Below are 17,556 nucleotides of genomic sequence, written 5' to 3' on the forward strand. Positions count from 1 at the left end.
CAGCCTGCGAATAACTGTTGATTGGTCAACAGCGTCACACTGTGTTCCATTTTTGTGCCTTTGTATAAGGTTAACTGAAGTATAGACTGAATTCCCCATTTTTGGTGAGTTGCTGGACAATAAAAAGATATAAAGGCCAAACCAGTAGAGCAAAAGAAGGACCGTGTTACCATTTAGCTCTTATCCCAAAATTTTCAATCCAAAGTAATTGTCTTTAGCTGGAGTTTACCGTGAGAGGCACAATTGTTCCAGCACACTTGGACTGACGCAGTATTTAATATACTTAAGTTGTGGAGCATGGGTGGCCCTTTTATTTTGGTAATGCCAGATGTAATTTTGTAATAAAAATTTTTTATTTATTAAAAACCATATGCAAATTCTTAAAAAGAAATTCTACCCTTTTTGCTCTTCTTTTTTTCTCATTTCTTTCAAGTGCCTCTTAAATTGCCTCTTGCAAATCAGCAGATTTGTGAATTTAGACCTTATCCGTAAGGTAGCAACAAGAATTTGTGGCTAGATTTGTAAACAATTTAATGAATGAGGTTATAGTGGTCGTATCTTTTTTGGATATAGGTGTTGTTTCTTATTTATCTACAGCTCCTGGAGCACGCAGCACACAGTAGGTATATACTAGATGCTTCAAAAATGAGCATGTGTGGAAGGAGTAGAGAGGGAAGGGTAGAGCTTGTATCAATACTGCGTCTGATGTTAGTGGCCATCACCATTGTAGCAACAGCAACATTTCTAAGGGCAAGAGAGTAACTCTGCAAGATGGCCACAAAATAAACAATTGTGCCCAAACTTCCACTAGTTATGCAACAACTTTAGTTTTGTTCCATACTCCTTACATTAGCTTTACTATTTTTAATCTTCTTTAATTTCTAAGAGACTTTTTTCCATAAAAATGTTAACAAAGGAAGGAAAACTAATTCTGATATAAATCAGAAGACTGGATTCCTACAGGAGGTAGAGACTGACTGGGATCCTCTAAGGAGAGGAAGTAGTATATATATTTGTTTAAATTCATTGAATTGTATGCTAAAAAAAGGTGCTAATTAAAGTATGCGACATTTTCCCCCATTAAAATATACTTAAAGAAAAACAGATCAGGCAACTTTAAACATATTCACAATTAAAGCAGAATAGTGTTATTAAATTCTAAATAGACCCTCTTCCTTACAGAAGGCTCTATGCCTAAAGCCTACTTTCTTTTAAAAACAGAGATTAATAAGTGTTTAAAATAGTATAAAGAATATTAGTAGCTATGTCTCTTTCCTTTTTTTAAGAAATATTTATTAGCATCCTTTCTCCCATTGTCAAATAGCCATGAGTCAGACCTGACCAGGGATGCTACAGTCTTGTGCAGAGGAAGAAACCTCAGCATAGGGCAGGTTCATTTGCAGGGGGTGATGGCCCAATAATATCAAAAGACTGGCTACATCTAGGGGGACTGAGCAAATAATTAAATAGATCAAGGACAATAGGAGTCAGGTTTCTCACTATTAGAAAGGGAGTTAGAAATATGGAAAAAATAAAGCTAGAATAAACCCAGCTGGCATTGGATTAGAATTGGATGTACCAGGATGAGCTAATATTTTTATTATAGATATAGCAATAAACATAGATGTAAGTGTGTGTGTAGTTCCTAGCTAGCTGCTGAAAGGGCCTGGTAGCAGTCACATTCCAGTAGTAATGAACGTCAAGTGGCTCATATCTTGATTTCAAATACTAAAATTATCAGTGCTCCTGGAAGAAATGACTAAATTCATGTCTGGGGCTGGGAAAGAACATGATGAGCCTGGAACATTATTGGTAACAGAAAGTAAGAAAATACTCAAAGAAGGATGAGGGTGTGGTGAAAGAATACAGAAGAAAGCTTGAGGGTGTTCCACCTCACCAAATGAAGAACAATTGAAGCATTGAAATAAATGATATGAAAACCAATTATAATTCATTGAATAAACTAGTACCCCACTGATATAAATAAATAGATGACTATATAGATGGGGAAAAAGAGAAAGTTCTTTCTTATGATAGAAGGCCACCAATTCAACATGGAAGGAATAATGGTTATAGAAAAACACTATTTGGCAATAATCATAGTAGTAATTCATCCTAGTGAGAAATCTCAGTGGATAATAACACTAGTAAGTGAAAGTGAGGAAAGAAAGGGGATTTTTTTACAGTTTCAGAGTGCTTCCCCACAATATATGTGTTAATTACAAAGGAAACAAAAAGCTGAGAAACCTGGTAGACACCATGCTGATCAAGTGATCAAAATGAACAACTCTAGTAATGGGACACATAGACATCATACGCAACTCAAAGGATTTAATGAAAAGAACCCAGTATGCTAGTCAGGCCAAAAATACATAACCTAGGTGTAATCATGCAGAAACATTAGACAAATCTAAACTAAGAGATATTCTAGAAAACAACTGGCTGATCTTCAAAAATGCCAATAGCATGAAAACTCAGTGAACTATGGTGCAAGAGGAGGACATTCTAAATATTGTTTAGAGATGTCTGGGAAGGCTTACTAAAGAAGATGACTTATAAGTAGTCTCATGAAATGAAGAGCTTGTCTGATAACTAGAGAAAAAGTCACTTTAGGCATAGATGACGGCACGTTCAAAGGTGGAGAGTCTCAGATACCGCAGCGAGTTGGGTGTACCTGGAGCATAGGGAGGTGTAGACGCGGCCAGAGAGATGAGGTGGGTCTAAATGATGAAGGGGCGTTTCCTCAGACATCTTTTGCAGTTTGAGGACTTGAAAAAGGAATTTGAGTTGATATATTAGTTCATGCACTCAGAAGCGGAAGCCAACACAGGATTACATGTGCAAGGAGTTAATATTAAGAGAAGTGCATCCATGAAAGGATGCTGAAGAAGTCTGGGAGAGCCATCAGATTATAATGTAAGTCTGCTCTGAGTCGAGGAGAGAGGTAGGAAGGCTGGACAGAAGATCCTCTGTCTTCCAGAAATGGCTCCTCATGAATATTCCTTCCTCATCCAATGATTGGTGGGAAGCAGTCCATGGTAGGCATGGGCTCAGTTCAGATGCAGGGATGAACTTCAGAGTGCAGCAGCTTGGACCCTTAGTTATTGATTCTCCCCTGCAGTAGGGTTGGCATTCTCATTACTCCATTTGAGGTTTAGATGATGAAAGGGATTTAAATGGAAAAAGGTGTGAAGGAGCTTAAACTCAAGCATTTAGTACTTTACCTTTGTTCTTTGTCTTTTATTTAAAGGAGTCGGGCATTTCTGAGCTGAGCTGTGAGCACATTTATCAATCTGTAGCTAATAAACATGGACACAACCCTGGAGAGCCCACCAACTTGCTTTGGCTTCTTCATGTGGTTAAATCTTCTCTTTTTTGTCTTCGGTCCATCTCTGGAGGCTAACTTGAATTTTACACAACTATCTTTTTTTCTGAAATTATATCGATCCATCATGGCAACACAAGTTGTTTTATATTAAAAAGAAGCTGGTTAGTTATTGTATATGCCTTTCACTAATAAAATAGAAAAACAAATAAATTTTCTTTATATTTGGTAGAAAATATATAGTTTAAAAAATGCTAGGTTCATGATGTGGGGAAAAGCTGATAATGAGAGAACAAAATAATAGCAAATGGGATCCTCTATTTTGAAAAGATTGGGAGCAATTGAAATCAACTGGTCCTGTTGAGTTTGAAATACTATATATGATTCCATAACACAATTTCAAGTTGCTTTAGCCTATTCTTAATTGCAAATTTCCTAAAGCCTATTAAAGAAAGGAAATGGTCTTTTTAATTTTATCAAGTTTGGAGTCCCCCTCATTCTTTATCAAGTGCCTGAAAAGTTCTCCAAATTACGTAAGTACCAACTATAAAATATGACTCATTGAGAAATGCAATTAACACTGTAATATTGCAGCCACTATTTTTAAAAATTCTTATTAACATTTATTAACTGCTAGCATGGAGATTTTTTTAACTCTCAGAAAAGATTCAAGATACCTATAAATAGTTTTTAACAAACTTAACAATATGCCCTTTTTTCAAAGAATGATGTTACAACCCATCAAAATGATGCCATTTAAAAACACAACAGAACCTTTTAATGGGTAAAAAAATGGGGCCTGGAAGAATCTGGGTTTTTTTTTTTCAAGAATGGCAAGAAAATTGTTGTTCCAAAGAGAAATGTACACAAAAAATAGCTTAACTGAAGAATCATGTTACATATGTGTCTGTAAAATAGCTGCTGCATATGAGTTATCGTTTTGGCATTTGGTCTTTAATACTACTCAGGTAAATACTCTGCGATGCCTGAATAAGGCAGCAATAATTTTTTATATGGTGATGTGATGGGGAGGGAAGAACCCCCACTCTCTGCTGCCTTTTTAAAAAAGAAATCATTTGCTTAAACTATATTTCATTGTAAGAGTTATTCCTGGTTTTGTATATGCTGTGGTTACTGGCTCCTGGTCAGAAAAGCATTAATTTACCCAGAATATACTCTCATCTTTTAATGCTGATCTGAAGGGTCACCCTGGTATAGTCAACCCGAAGCAATTTTTAGAGAAGATGTTAGTATGAATTTGCATGATTTTTGGATGTGGGTACAAAGATCTGTTTTAGTTATATTGTTTTTAAGGCTGCTTTCCCGCTGCACCCAAACCAATGGCCCTTTAGAGAAGAGGAAAGAAAGGGCGCAGCTTCTTCGTGGCCAGTGTTGCAATGCATAACTGCAGGGAGCATGGCTTCGCTCTTCTTTTACATGCAATGCAGGGCAATAGAAGAAACTATTTGTTATTCCCAGGGGATAGTTATTATGAGCAAGAGGATTTTTAAAAGGTTAGAAACTGATCTTTGCTATAACAAAGCCAGATATGCAGAAAAATTGATATCGATTCTGGTTTTAAAACTGTGCTAATATGATGGCCAGTAGATACCCGTAGCAGCTGGGCTCTTGAAATGTCACTGGTCCAGACTGAGAGGTGCTAGAAGTATAAAATGTGTGCCAGATTTCAAAGACTTAGTACAGAAAAGAAAAGTAAAATATCTTGTTATTTTTGGTACTGACTACCTGTTGAAATACATTGGATATATTAAATAGATTGCACTATTAAAATTATTTTCATCTGTTTTATTTTACCATTTCTCAATGTGGCTTCTCAAAATTTAAATTACAATGTGGCTCCAATTGGTAGCTTGCATTATATTTCTATTGAACACCACTGGTCTGAAATGTTTGATCTGCTCAGGTCCTCAGAAATCACTTCCTCCCGTCTATCCTTTGAGTCTTGCATAAAACTGCTATGGGGGCCCAGATGAGCCTTGTTGGGACACTGATCACGTTGGTTGATGCCAAAATTGGGATGCTCTAAAACAGTGTACAAAGCTTGAAGCATACAGGCATAAAGGAACTAGATGAGGTTCAAAGGTAGAAATTGCCAGCGTGGCAATTTTTGATCCTTGGACATATCACAGGAACAAATTTGGGAATGGTGGCTTGAATTGAAATATTTCTCTAAGTGTAAAAGTTATTGTACTGGAGCCCATGATAGACATGAGGGGGTTTTATAAACCCCTTGATATTATACAAAATTAGTGTTTGTAACTTTTCCTTTAGAGAAGCTGTGATTGTTATTAGGTTTTCAAAAAAGACCATGGCTTCAAAAATATTAAGAACCCCAATTTTCAGAAAAAAAGGTTTATTCAGATAGGTTAATACACAATTGCTGTTAGGTGGTCATTCATGTCTATGAATATTGTTCTTACTGTGATCATGTGTATACATACTTCATGGAAATCAAAATACACGGAGCTCAGAGAACAAGAATAAGGATAAGACAGGAAGACTATGGGTGGCACTACAAGGAAAGGCCACCTGGTGTTATGTCCCAGGATATTAACCTATTGATGATTCAGCACAAAATTCCTGTTGCTCCCATACTAAAAGGCTAAGTCATAAATCCAATTCTGCTTGGAAGATCATTTATTTATGCATTCCTTTTGGTTTTTATAGTTTTTAACCTCTATTATAGAAGTTACATAGCTGTCTCAGTTTATATTCTAATGTAGCTCTTCAAGAACAAGCACAGCTTTTCCTTTTACTCTTTGACCCCAGTGCCTAGCAAATAGACACTCAATAGATGTTGGTGAGCAAGATGATGAATTAATGGTTGCATGATTTCTACACATCTCAAAATAAACAATAATCTAGGAAACAAATACAGCTTTAAAGAGTCAGATTTAAAGGCGGGCTAAATAAAAGGCTAGAGCTGTGTTGTTTTACCCAAATTGACCAGATTTAGCATGTGACCCTGTTCAATGTTCAACAATTGAACCTGAAGAAAGATTGTACACAGATTGTAGCTGCAATACATTCATCCCAGTTGCAAACAGTGCTGATTCATTCACCGCAGTTCTCATGCGAGTGAAGGAAACAAACTTCTAAGTTAGAGAAATATCAGCAGTCTTAGATCTGGGAGTCATCATGAAATGTTTGATACTTTAAAGAACTGACTGAAAGTTTAACAGGTTAATGTGACATTTCAAAGGGATTTTGAAATTCAATAGCTTTGTCTAGCAGCTGATGTTTATTCTCTGGTTGTAAGGCAAATGTTGAAATTCTTCAAAGGAACAATGATAGATTCTAGAAGAACTAGATAGGTTCAACATTCATGACAGTTTTTTTTTTTCCTTCTCTCTAACCCCACCCCATCCTATAAAAATATATATGTACATAAGAGGAAATGGGAAAACCATCTGGCTGGCTCTTAAACATGGTTTTCTTCATCATCAAAGGGGTTTCTGTGTGAGAACTAATAATTTTATAGATTTAGAAGTATGGTGCCATTAAAAAAGAGAAAAGAAAAATCGTAAAGAATATATGTAAGTCCAGGAAGAGGACATAATTCTTTTTTTTTTTTTTTCCTTACATCCACATTGTGCCAGAATGTAAGATGTTTGCCATCATTTAAGTGAGTTGTGTGAGCTGGATAGACTCTTTCACATGCACATTTTCAAATCTGGTTAGAAAAATTAATGACAAAAATATGTCCCCTGTTAGATAATACAGAGGAGCATATTTTATTACTTAGTTACTAAGATGTGAATTGTACAATTGTGCATGTAAAACAATTTCATAAAGGTTTATTGAGATCATGAAAATCATGTTTAGGTGAATCAGTCAATGAGGAATGTTAAAGGAATTAATAAACATTCAGGTGAGAAAATTCTTATAAGTCATGTATTCTGTATTGGTTTAGTTACAAATAAAAGAAATCCAACCTGGTGTGATTTCATTCAAAAAATTAAAATAAGAAAAGGGAGAGAGGGAGGAGGGAAGGAATTTAGAGGCTTATAGAGTCCAAGAATGGGTTTCACACCGAACCCATAAAAAGGGTGTGGATACAGTTGGGCTTCCAGAACAACTGGGGATAGGAACGTGAATGCTCCCAGGAGCAGCTCCCCAACTCCTGTCTTTTTGCTTTCTCTCTGCAAGCGAGAGTCCCTCCTTTTTAAGTGATGGGACTATGTGCCCCGCGTTCTTATGGTTTACATTTTTCAGACAGTGAAGAGGGATCAAGAGATTCCTTTTCACATTAAATCGAAAAAATTTAGAAGAGAAGTGCATTGGTTTAGGTTGGACAGGTCACCGTTAGAAAGGATTAACTATTTGCATCAGAGTTCTCCCCTGGAACAATCAGCTGTTTCAAGAGTGGAGCAAGAAATATGGAGAGGAGAAGAACACGACGGAATGTGAAGTGGCCACGCAGATGGGACTCTGCTCTGGGAGAAGCAGAGGGTACACTGGAATGTCCGATAAAAACTCCATCACTTTGCAGGTAAGTAAGGAAACAGATGAGTTGGTTTGTTTTAGCTTAGGTGACAAACTAGGAAAACAGGCAGAACTCAATAAAAATCCAGAAGATAAATATTGATTGCTTTTAGCATGAACTGTGTTGTTTTATAAGCATATTTATACATTATATACAATACAACCATTTCATAAAAGTTATTAACAGCCTCATTTTTCAGATGAACAAACTGAGGTTCAGTGATCAGGTAGATTTTCTAAGGCTACATTGCCATTTAGCTTCTGAGCCAGGATTTATACATAGGTCTGTCCCATTCCAAACCTGCACTCCTTAAAAACAATAATACTAATAACTGGATTGTTTTTGTAAACAGAAATATGCTTATTATAAATATTCATACAACACAGAAAAACACATCTGTTATATTTAATACGGAATGAATAAACACCCCAAATTCCTCCACCTAGATTTAAGCATCATTAACAAAGAATCTTTTTTACGTATCACTAAGAACCAAAGAATAAATAAATCAGCAAACTTTTAAAAAATAAAAACAGCACATTGGACAGTGTATCTTATTTTTAAATAAAATAATATTTAATTTTGCTTGAATCTAACTGGAAAAAAATTAGAGTGAAGAATTGCTGAACCTATTTTTTTAAATTTTATAACAAAAAGTTCCTTAATGTTACAATTATTAAATGTAGAAAAAAGATGGAATTATTTTTAAAAGAAACTCTATCTCAAGTTTTGACAGAATTGTCTCCTGCTCTAAAAATAAATTTGTGCACTTGTATTTTCCTACTTCCTGATTTATTAACCTCTTAATTTTGGTGAATTCTGTTAATATTACATTTTCAAGACTTATGCTTATATTCTGTCTGTAACTACAATTCCCCTGGCTTACCCTTAGCTCTATATTTACATGGATTCCAAGCTTATCACATTCTCTTTTGCCAAACTTCTTCCTTACTGATTTTTAATTTAAAAAATCTTTGTTAGTTGAATTTCATCATCAAATGGTTCTTCTTCCCCCAAGGAATATGTGAATCATATCCATTGAGAATGCCTGTTAACCTTTGATTTTGGTTTTCAGCAGCTTTTAAGATGTTTCTGGGAAGTGTGGGGACTTCATGAATCTGTAGTTGAATGTCCTTCATCAGTTTTTGAAAATTCTCAGGCAATGCTCTCCAAATATAACTTCGGCTCCATTTTTTTCTTTTCTCCAGTTGGGATTCTAAGTACACATGAATTAGACTTATGTCTCTTATCCTCTTTTTGTGTTTTCTATCTTTGTCTCTCCATGTTTTGTTCAGGATATTTTCTTCTAAAATATCTTCTAATTCACTATTTATCTTTAGTTATGTATAATCCACTCTTAAATCAATCTGCTGAGTTCTGAAGTTTGGGTGCTACACTTTTCAGTTCCAAAAGTTTTGTTTTCTACTTTATAGTTTTCAGTTCTTTTTTATTCCCTTGAACATATTCATAGCATTTGTCTAAATACCCCATAGGTATTTTATATGTATTTTTTCCATCTTTAAAAAATTATGCCTAATCTCTTCATAACTGGTTATTTTCTGATTTAGTGATGGACACTATATATGAAAAATTATAGAAATGATTTATGTGCAAATTTATTTTTCCCCGAGTATTTAAAATTGCTTTGTCATGCAGTTTAAGCCTCTAATATCCAGGATGAATTTAATCCAATTTCAAGTACTAAGACGATTTTAAAATGCCTTTTAGTACCTTCAAGGTCTAGTTGGGCAAGATTTCACTTGTATTTCCCCCCAAACTGTCAACACTTCTGTCTAGTTTCTCAGCTGCCACTTCTGGACTTGGCAACTGACAGCTACAAATATGGGCTAACCTCTTTCAGTTTCCTTCTCCTGGATATTTTTCCTTGCCTTATTCTCTCTGATGCTTTTAGAGACTTCTTATAAAATGTTTTCTCCAAGTTTTCTGGTTATTCTTAATGGGATAGTCAGTCCAAGTTATTTTCTTTACCTAATCTGATGTCAAATTTAAGATCCAAGAAGACTCCAATCTCTGTTATATTCACTGTTTCTATCTTGGTAAGATACTTATCTTTAATCTACTCCATGGATGGTCATGAAGTGATTTCACAGTACTGCCTTCATTAGATGCAGATCCCTAGGACAACCTACACTTTGCGAACAAATCATATGAGACTTGGTCTGGCTTAATGGGACAGAGAAAGAAGATCTAGTGAAGGAATCAGAATTTCAAAGAAAAAAGATAAAGCTACAGAAGGTGTGATTTTAAAGAATGCAATGGAGATCAGATTTTTATGGAAGTATAGAGCAATATTATCAAATGCTGCAGTGATCAAGTAAGTCAAGAGAAATTTTATGATATTTGGTTGGTAATTAATATATCACCAGTTATCCTTAAGAGTATATTTTCTATAAAGAGTATACTGAAATTGGATAAATAAAATATAGGTGAAGAGTTGGAGGTAGTATAGATTTTATTTAAGAAATCAAGTTATAAAATAAAACAGAATAACAAGTGATAGTTTGGAAAGGAAAACAGAGTCAGAGATTTTAGTCTTTATGGTTTGATTTTAGTATGGGGCACACTTGAGGATGTTTGTAGACTGAAGGTAAGATACTAGTGAAGAACAGATTAAAGACTAGAGGGGGCAAGATAAATTAACTGACCTAAGTCCTGGAGAAAAGAAACAGTGATAAGGTTTCTGGTGAGACACAGGAGTACAAAATAGAGATAAATATAGACATTTATAACAAAAAATAAATAATCCAATCAAAATAGGCCAAGGATCTAAAAAGACATTTCTCCAAAGAAGACATACAGATGGGCAACAGATATAAAAAGAGGCTCAGCATCACTAAACACCAGGGAAATGCAAATCAAAACCACAATGAGAAACCACCTCACACCAGTCAGAACGACTTTTATCAGAGTCAACAAACAACGTGCTGACAAGGATGTGGAGAAAAGAATGTGTCCTATTGGTGGGACTACAAATTGGTGCAGCCACTATGGAAAATAGTGTTTATGCCTCAAAAAACTAAAAATAGATCTACCACAACACCAAGCAATTCCACTCACAGCTATTTATTTATCCAAGGAAAACAAAAACAGTAACTAAAAAAATATATAGGCACCATTATGTCAATTGAAGCATTATTTACAATAGCCAAGATATAGAAGCAACCTAGGTGTCCAACAATGGATGGATAAAGACATTATATGTATATCACACACACAATGGACTCTTGGCAATAAAGAGCATGAAATCTTGCCATCTGTGACAACATGGATAAACCTAGAGGGTATCTTGCTAAGGGAGATAAGTCAGAAAAAGAGAAATATTGTATAATTTCACTTACATGTGGAATCTAAAAAAACAAAACATACAAAGAAAAACAGACTTATAGAAACAGAGATCAAACTGATGGTTGCCAGAAAACAGGCAAGTGGGGGAAAGGGTGAAGAATGTGAAGGGGAATAGAGTCAATAATATTGTGGTAAGTTTGTATGGTGACAAATGATTATTAGACTTAAGTGTGGTGATCACACTGTTAGGTATATAAAAGTCAAATCACTATGTTGCACACCTGAAATTAATATACCAATATTGTAGACTAACTGTGCTTAAATAAAAATAAATAGAAAAAAAGGGAGATTGATAATTCTAAGATAAAAGTATGGGGGTAGGAATTACATGGATCCAGTCCTTATATCTACTTCTGTGGTGCTATAAAAGATCATCACCTAATTCTAAGTGTGAACTGTACACTCGCCTTTCACCAGTTACTGTCCCCCTAACAATATGTACATTTTATTGATCCTTTAGTCTCTTCTCAGTGGCTTTAGAGTGCAGAAGAAAAAAAACTTTTTTATACTCCTGTAGCAATCTTCCCTCTCACATCTCACAAAGTCCTCATTTACTTTTCCACCTCAAATCATATTTTGGAGAATCTTACCATAAGGACAATGTAGGTTGGCCACCTATTGATATGGAACTGTATGAGAGCAAAATATTCTCCAACCTAAATAAATGTCAAATAACTTCACAACTGGTTCTTCTTTCCCCACTTGGTTTTCTTGTAAATGAAAACCCCACAAGGGCAATGACTTTTTTATGCTCTGTCAATATATAACAAACACTGGGGGTGTGAAATAAGTGATATATAGGAACAAAATTCCCAAATAATGAAACCGACTATAACCCAATTAATTGCTACAAGTGATGCAGAGGCTGAACTTAAAAGTACCAGGAATAAAACATCCATGTAAGTTACATTTTGGTAATTATAGCACTCAAATATTTATCAAGTATTATTTAATTACATAATAAACTGATGAGAAAAATACCAATACTGCCATTTTAAAGTAAAATATATAAAAATTCAGGATATTAAAGTTCATGTATTCAACTAATATATGCAGACCTGGAATCCAAACTCATTTTTTTCTGATTCCAAAGCCACTGGTGTTATTTACATCTCTATACAATCTTCTCGGTTTAATGCCTGTAAGAGTTGAATAATCATACTTTTCCTGTGACAGAATGAGGACTCATACAATGCTTATTTAACAATACAAATGCTCACTCAGTGCAAGGCAGACAAGTATTACTGGCTAAAGCATAGATGTAGTTTAATGGACAGAAGCTGTTACCCAAGAATTAGAAATGGAGCATGTTCTGTTGTTTGATTTCAGTTTTGTATTTTAGGGTCTGGGCAGTGATGTATTTAATAGAGTATAACTTAACAGGGTAGTACATCAATTATTTCCACTGTACTATATATTAAGGCTACCATGTAATTACATATCTGTAAAATCACACACACACACACACACACACACATATATGAAGGTCTGTCTGGAAAAAGTCCAGCCATTGTTAATATAATGAGAACAGTTTGTGCAACATCAGTGTAACATGGCAGCCAAGAAAAGTGAACTGAAATGCACATGCATGAACAATGATGACTTCACTGTACTAGTCAGTGGCGGCGATAGACACCTGTTGAGAGAGCATGTGTACTGTGTGGCTGTCACATTCAAAATGACTGAGCGAGTAAAGCAACAAATCTGCATCAAATTTTGTATTAAGCGTGAACATCCCTCAACAGAAACTACTTAGATGATTTAGAAGGCCACTATGGGCAACTGCTGACCGAAAGCTTCATTACAACAACACGCCCCCTCATGCATCATGTCTCATGCATTTTTTTAAAGAAACATCCAATCACCCAGGTGACTCAGCCCCTCAATAGCCTATATTTGGCATCCAGCAACTTTTGGATTTTCCCAAAACTAAAATCACCTTTGAAAGGGAAGAGACTTCAAATCCTTGATGATATTCAGGAAAACACAACGAGGAAGCCGATGGCAACTGGCAGAACTGTGTGATGTCCCACGGTGCCTACTTTGAAGGGGGCTGAGTTGTTATTGTCTTAAGTACAAAGTCCCCTGTATCTTCTTCAATAACTGTCTCTATTTTTCATATTACATCATTGAATACTTTCTGGACAGACCTTGTATGCTAATGGTAGAAAATATTTTCAGCCTTTAAGATAAATAATTGCCTAAGGATATGTGACATGACCAAAGAGTCAACTTTCCTCTTTGCATATCAGAACATTAAATTTTATTTCTTTACGTTGCTGTCTAACTATTTTGATAGATTATGTGAGAAAAGAATGAGGTGGCCAAAAAGTCTGTAAAGAATTTTAAGGTCCACTGAAATGATAGGCAAAATGAAACACTGTATCTTGCATAATTAATTCTACTGAACTTCTGTTTTGTAACCCGACTTAAAAAACAATTTATATTTTAACTTTCTCTTAGTATTCCTGGAGATCATGTTGTGTGTTACCAAACATTAGCTGGAAACAGTAGCTATAAAAAGATAAAATTGGAGAAAATAATATAAAAATAGCTACACTTATTATACAATCCAGGTTTTTAAAAATATGATGCTGATTTTTACAAACCATATTCATTCAACATGGAACATATGGCATTGTGATTCTGAGAAAAATATATCTTCTGATTAGGACTTCTATCATTAAATTTATATTTATCCAGCAGATTACAAATTCCCTTCACTTTTTAATGCTTATGCATTTCTATTAGAGAATGTTGCTTACACGAAAATATCTATTTGAATACTGTAGCAATCACAAAAACTCAATAGAAAAAGTTACATTAAAATGAATATTACAGAATTTTAACCAGAAGCAATGTTTAGTTATTCTTATCCATTACAAAGATTGTAATGTGTAGGACTTAGTTTGCGAGAGCATGTGCTGATATTGTCTAATATTTCTTTGTCCAGAGTAGATTTGAAACATAAATTAAGGTCAATACAATTGGCATAAGGAATTCACATACCAATATGAAGAAGGAAGGGAAAGTGAGTATAAAAAGGAGAGTGAGATAATGTCTTTAATTTCTCCTAAATGGTCACCCTTTAATATATGCTCATTGAATGAATATATAAACATATATATATAACCCAATGAAAGTGTTAATACACATTTTGTATTTGTTGTGTATTTTGAATTTAACATTAAAACTGTTTCATACTTTTTGAATGAGCAATTTCAAATGAAATTTAAATTATTTTTTGAAGTCTGCAATATAGATTCATCATTATCTCTGCTTCTCATTTAAAAATATAGAAAAAAATTATAAACCTTCACTCTGTAAAGAAAAAATATGATTTTCAAATGATACTTGAAATAAGTGAGTTTTAAGAGATAGTAGTTAACTTCAAAAACCTAGTACAGCATACTGTATTCTCTTACAAACTACTGATTGTAACATATATAGTTCAACATAAACAAATTTAAGCACAAATCATATATCATATATTACATGAAAGAGAAAAGATATAGATGTGGTTAGTGTCTCAAAAAAAACCCGCAGAAACTTCAGAGATTATATAGAAACATAAACAATTTTTAAAACAAAATAAATATACAAAATAAGAATATCAACTAAAAATGTGTGCAGTTATCAAATTTCACCTCTTAATAAGCAAAGAACTAAAACCTGTTAAGAAATGCTATGCTACACAATGACATCAATGCTATGCTAAAATAAGTGGCAGAAGGCAATTGATACAGAGATTCGGAAATATTAAACAATTGCTATTCTTTATATTTTATTAGAAAAGCCATGCACATTAACATTTATAATCAGTTTTTATTTTCTACATGTATTATTTAAATTCCTCAAATACATTCTCCAGAGTTAACCACTTAAAACTCATTCATGTTAAAAAATGGGCAGAGGACCTGAACAGAAGATATACAGAGAGATGGCCAGCAGACGTTTGAAAAGATGCTCAATATCACTTATCATCAAGGAAATGCAAATTAAAACCACAAGGAATATCACCTCACTCTTGTCAGGCTATCATAAAAAAAGTCAATAAATAAGTGCTGACGAGGATGTGGAGAAAAGGGAACCCTACTGCACTGTTGGTGGGAATGCAGACTGGTGCAGCCACTGTGGAAATGCCTCAAATAATAAAAAATAGAGCTGCTATATGACCCAGCAATATAAATTCTGGGTAGTTATCTGAAGAAAACAAAAACACTAATTCAAAAAGATATATGTATCCCTAAGTCACTGCAGCATGATTTACAACAGCAAAGATATGGAAGCAACTTAGGTATCTTTTGATAAGTGAGTGGATAAAGATGTACATATATACAATGGAATGTTAATCAGCCAAAAAAAAAAAAAAAAAAAAAAAAGGCGGGGTGGGACTAAAATCTTGCTATTTGTGACAAAATTTGATTCTTCATCTCTCTCCCTAACCCTCCCCCCACAAAAAAAAAACCTTCATTCATATATTTTCTTATGCATTCTACAACAGAGAGAAAAAGCAGGCAAGAATGATTGTGGTAAACAGCCTAATTACATAAAGTAACTAATATGGTTTTTACACTACAACAATTTGAGAGCAATTTTGTGTTTATTGAAGAGCATTCTTTTCATACATATTATTCAACTTTTTTTTTCTGTCAGTTTAATTTCTTAGGGTTGCTGTAACCCACGACCACCAACTGGATGGCTTAAAACAACAGAAATGTATTCTTTCACTGTTGTGGAGGCTGGCAGTCTGAAATCAAGGTGTCAGCAGAGTTGGTTCCACCCGAAAACCCTGACAGAGAGTCTATTTCATACTTCTCTCCTGGCTTCTGATGGTTGCCAGCAACCTTCAGTTTCCCTTGGCTTGCAGATGTAGCACTACAGTCTCCGTTTCCATCCTCCGTCTTCAGGTGGGGTTCTTCCCTGTGCCTGTCTTTCTTCTCTTCTTACAAGGACATCAGACACATTGGATTAAGGACCTGCCCTGCTCCAGTATCACATCGCCTTAACCACTTACACCTGCAACGGCCATATTTCCAAGTAAGATATATTCTGAGGTCTGTGAAGGAAATAGATTTTGGAAGGGCACTATCCAACACAGTGCAGTCAGTTTCATTAACATTAAAGAAAATAAGTTCCTATATTTTATATAGGTCTAAAAATAATTGATAAAATAGATGAAACAATGTTGAATATAGGGGTGCCATCTTTTACTTTTTAATAAAAATATGGATGGGAACTTACCTTTGGGAATCTCTCTCATTCATAAATATGACTTATACAAAGAGAAACCTATGAAATTCTTCAAGAAGGATTCAGGGGATTAATCTAGGTGCATTCATTTGTTTCTAATTTGACACACTGTTCTTTAGAATATTTTGTAATTCTGATTTTACTGAAGAATTGTTAGATTTGAATAAAGCCTGTATAGGAAAAGCAGTAAGCTAGCTTTGAAACTAAAGTTAAATATTACAGGGGCAGATAAAGTAAGTCTAAGGTAAACTCAAGTACTTAATTCTTATCTTTTTTTCCATAGTTATATTGATATTTTATTCACTTGGATTCACCAACTTAGAATTTCTAATCATAATTGATAAGATTAATTTCTCCTGTATAATGCTAAGATAAACCCATTAACCCAGTTTTGAGATGCTGCTTCTCCTTAAATTGAACTTTCTGTGCCATATTTCCTACAACTTCTTTTTGAGGAAAAAAAAAAAAAGCTAAATATCCTCAATCTCCACACATATGTAGTACACATCTATTTATATCCTATACTTTCTTGTGCTAAGCTGTTCAGGAATTTTACATAAAAACATTATGAGAAACTGTGAGGGGAAACTTGAAGAATCAGATGATTATGACTTTCTCATAATTTGATAGCTGCTCTAAGTTTGGCTGAGCGCCCTCTGGGGTTATCCTGTACATCCCGATCTTCTGGGGTAAGTACCTTCTTGTGTATCAATTCCCACATTACAGGGGCCCTTCTTATAGAGACTCCTTCCTCGTTGTCATGACCTGAACCCAGCTGTGATGTTTGTGTCACCTTCTGTCTTACACTTAGGTTAAATCTTTCCGCCATGCTTATCCCAAGCAAGAATCGTTTGACAATGCGATCCTCTAGGGAATGGAAGGAGAGGGCAACGAGACGGCCACGAGGTCTCAGAAACTTCTGAGCTGTCTTCAGTCCTGAATACAGTTCATTAAGTTCATTGTTCACAAATATGCGAAACGCTTGGAAACTTTTGGTAGCAATATGGGCAGATCGTTGTAGCAAGTCCTTTCGTGCGTAAATAGCAGAGGGAGGAAATGCACCTATAAACAGATTTTGTGAAATAGGAAAAGAGAACAGGTAACA

At 34.7% G+C, this 17,556-nt stretch overlaps 1 protein-coding gene across 2 annotated transcripts in view; it reads right to left on the bottom strand.

Moving 5' to 3' along the window:
- Window positions 1-16,409: 16,409 nt before the first annotated feature.
- The window catches only part of METTL15 (methyltransferase 15, mitochondrial 12S rRNA N4-cytidine), a 172,747-nt gene continuing 171,600 nt past the window's right edge, over window positions 16,410-17,556 (bottom strand). For both annotated transcript variants that reach the window (XM_090263049.1, XM_090263040.1), the window contains exon 6: window positions 16,410-17,513. In XM_090263049.1, coding sequence (XP_090119175.1) covers window positions 17,068-17,513 — 446 coding nt within the window. In that variant the 3' untranslated portion in view covers window positions 16,410-17,067. The remainder of the gene's footprint in view (window positions 17,514-17,556) is intronic.

The sequence above is a fragment of the Furipterus horrens genome, unplaced genomic scaffold (genome assembly GCF_987537825.1).
Source record: "Furipterus horrens unplaced genomic scaffold, mFurHor1.1.pri manual_scaffold_2, whole genome shotgun sequence".
NCBI classification, from domain to species: domain Eukaryota; kingdom Metazoa; phylum Chordata; class Mammalia; order Chiroptera; family Furipteridae; genus Furipterus; species Furipterus horrens.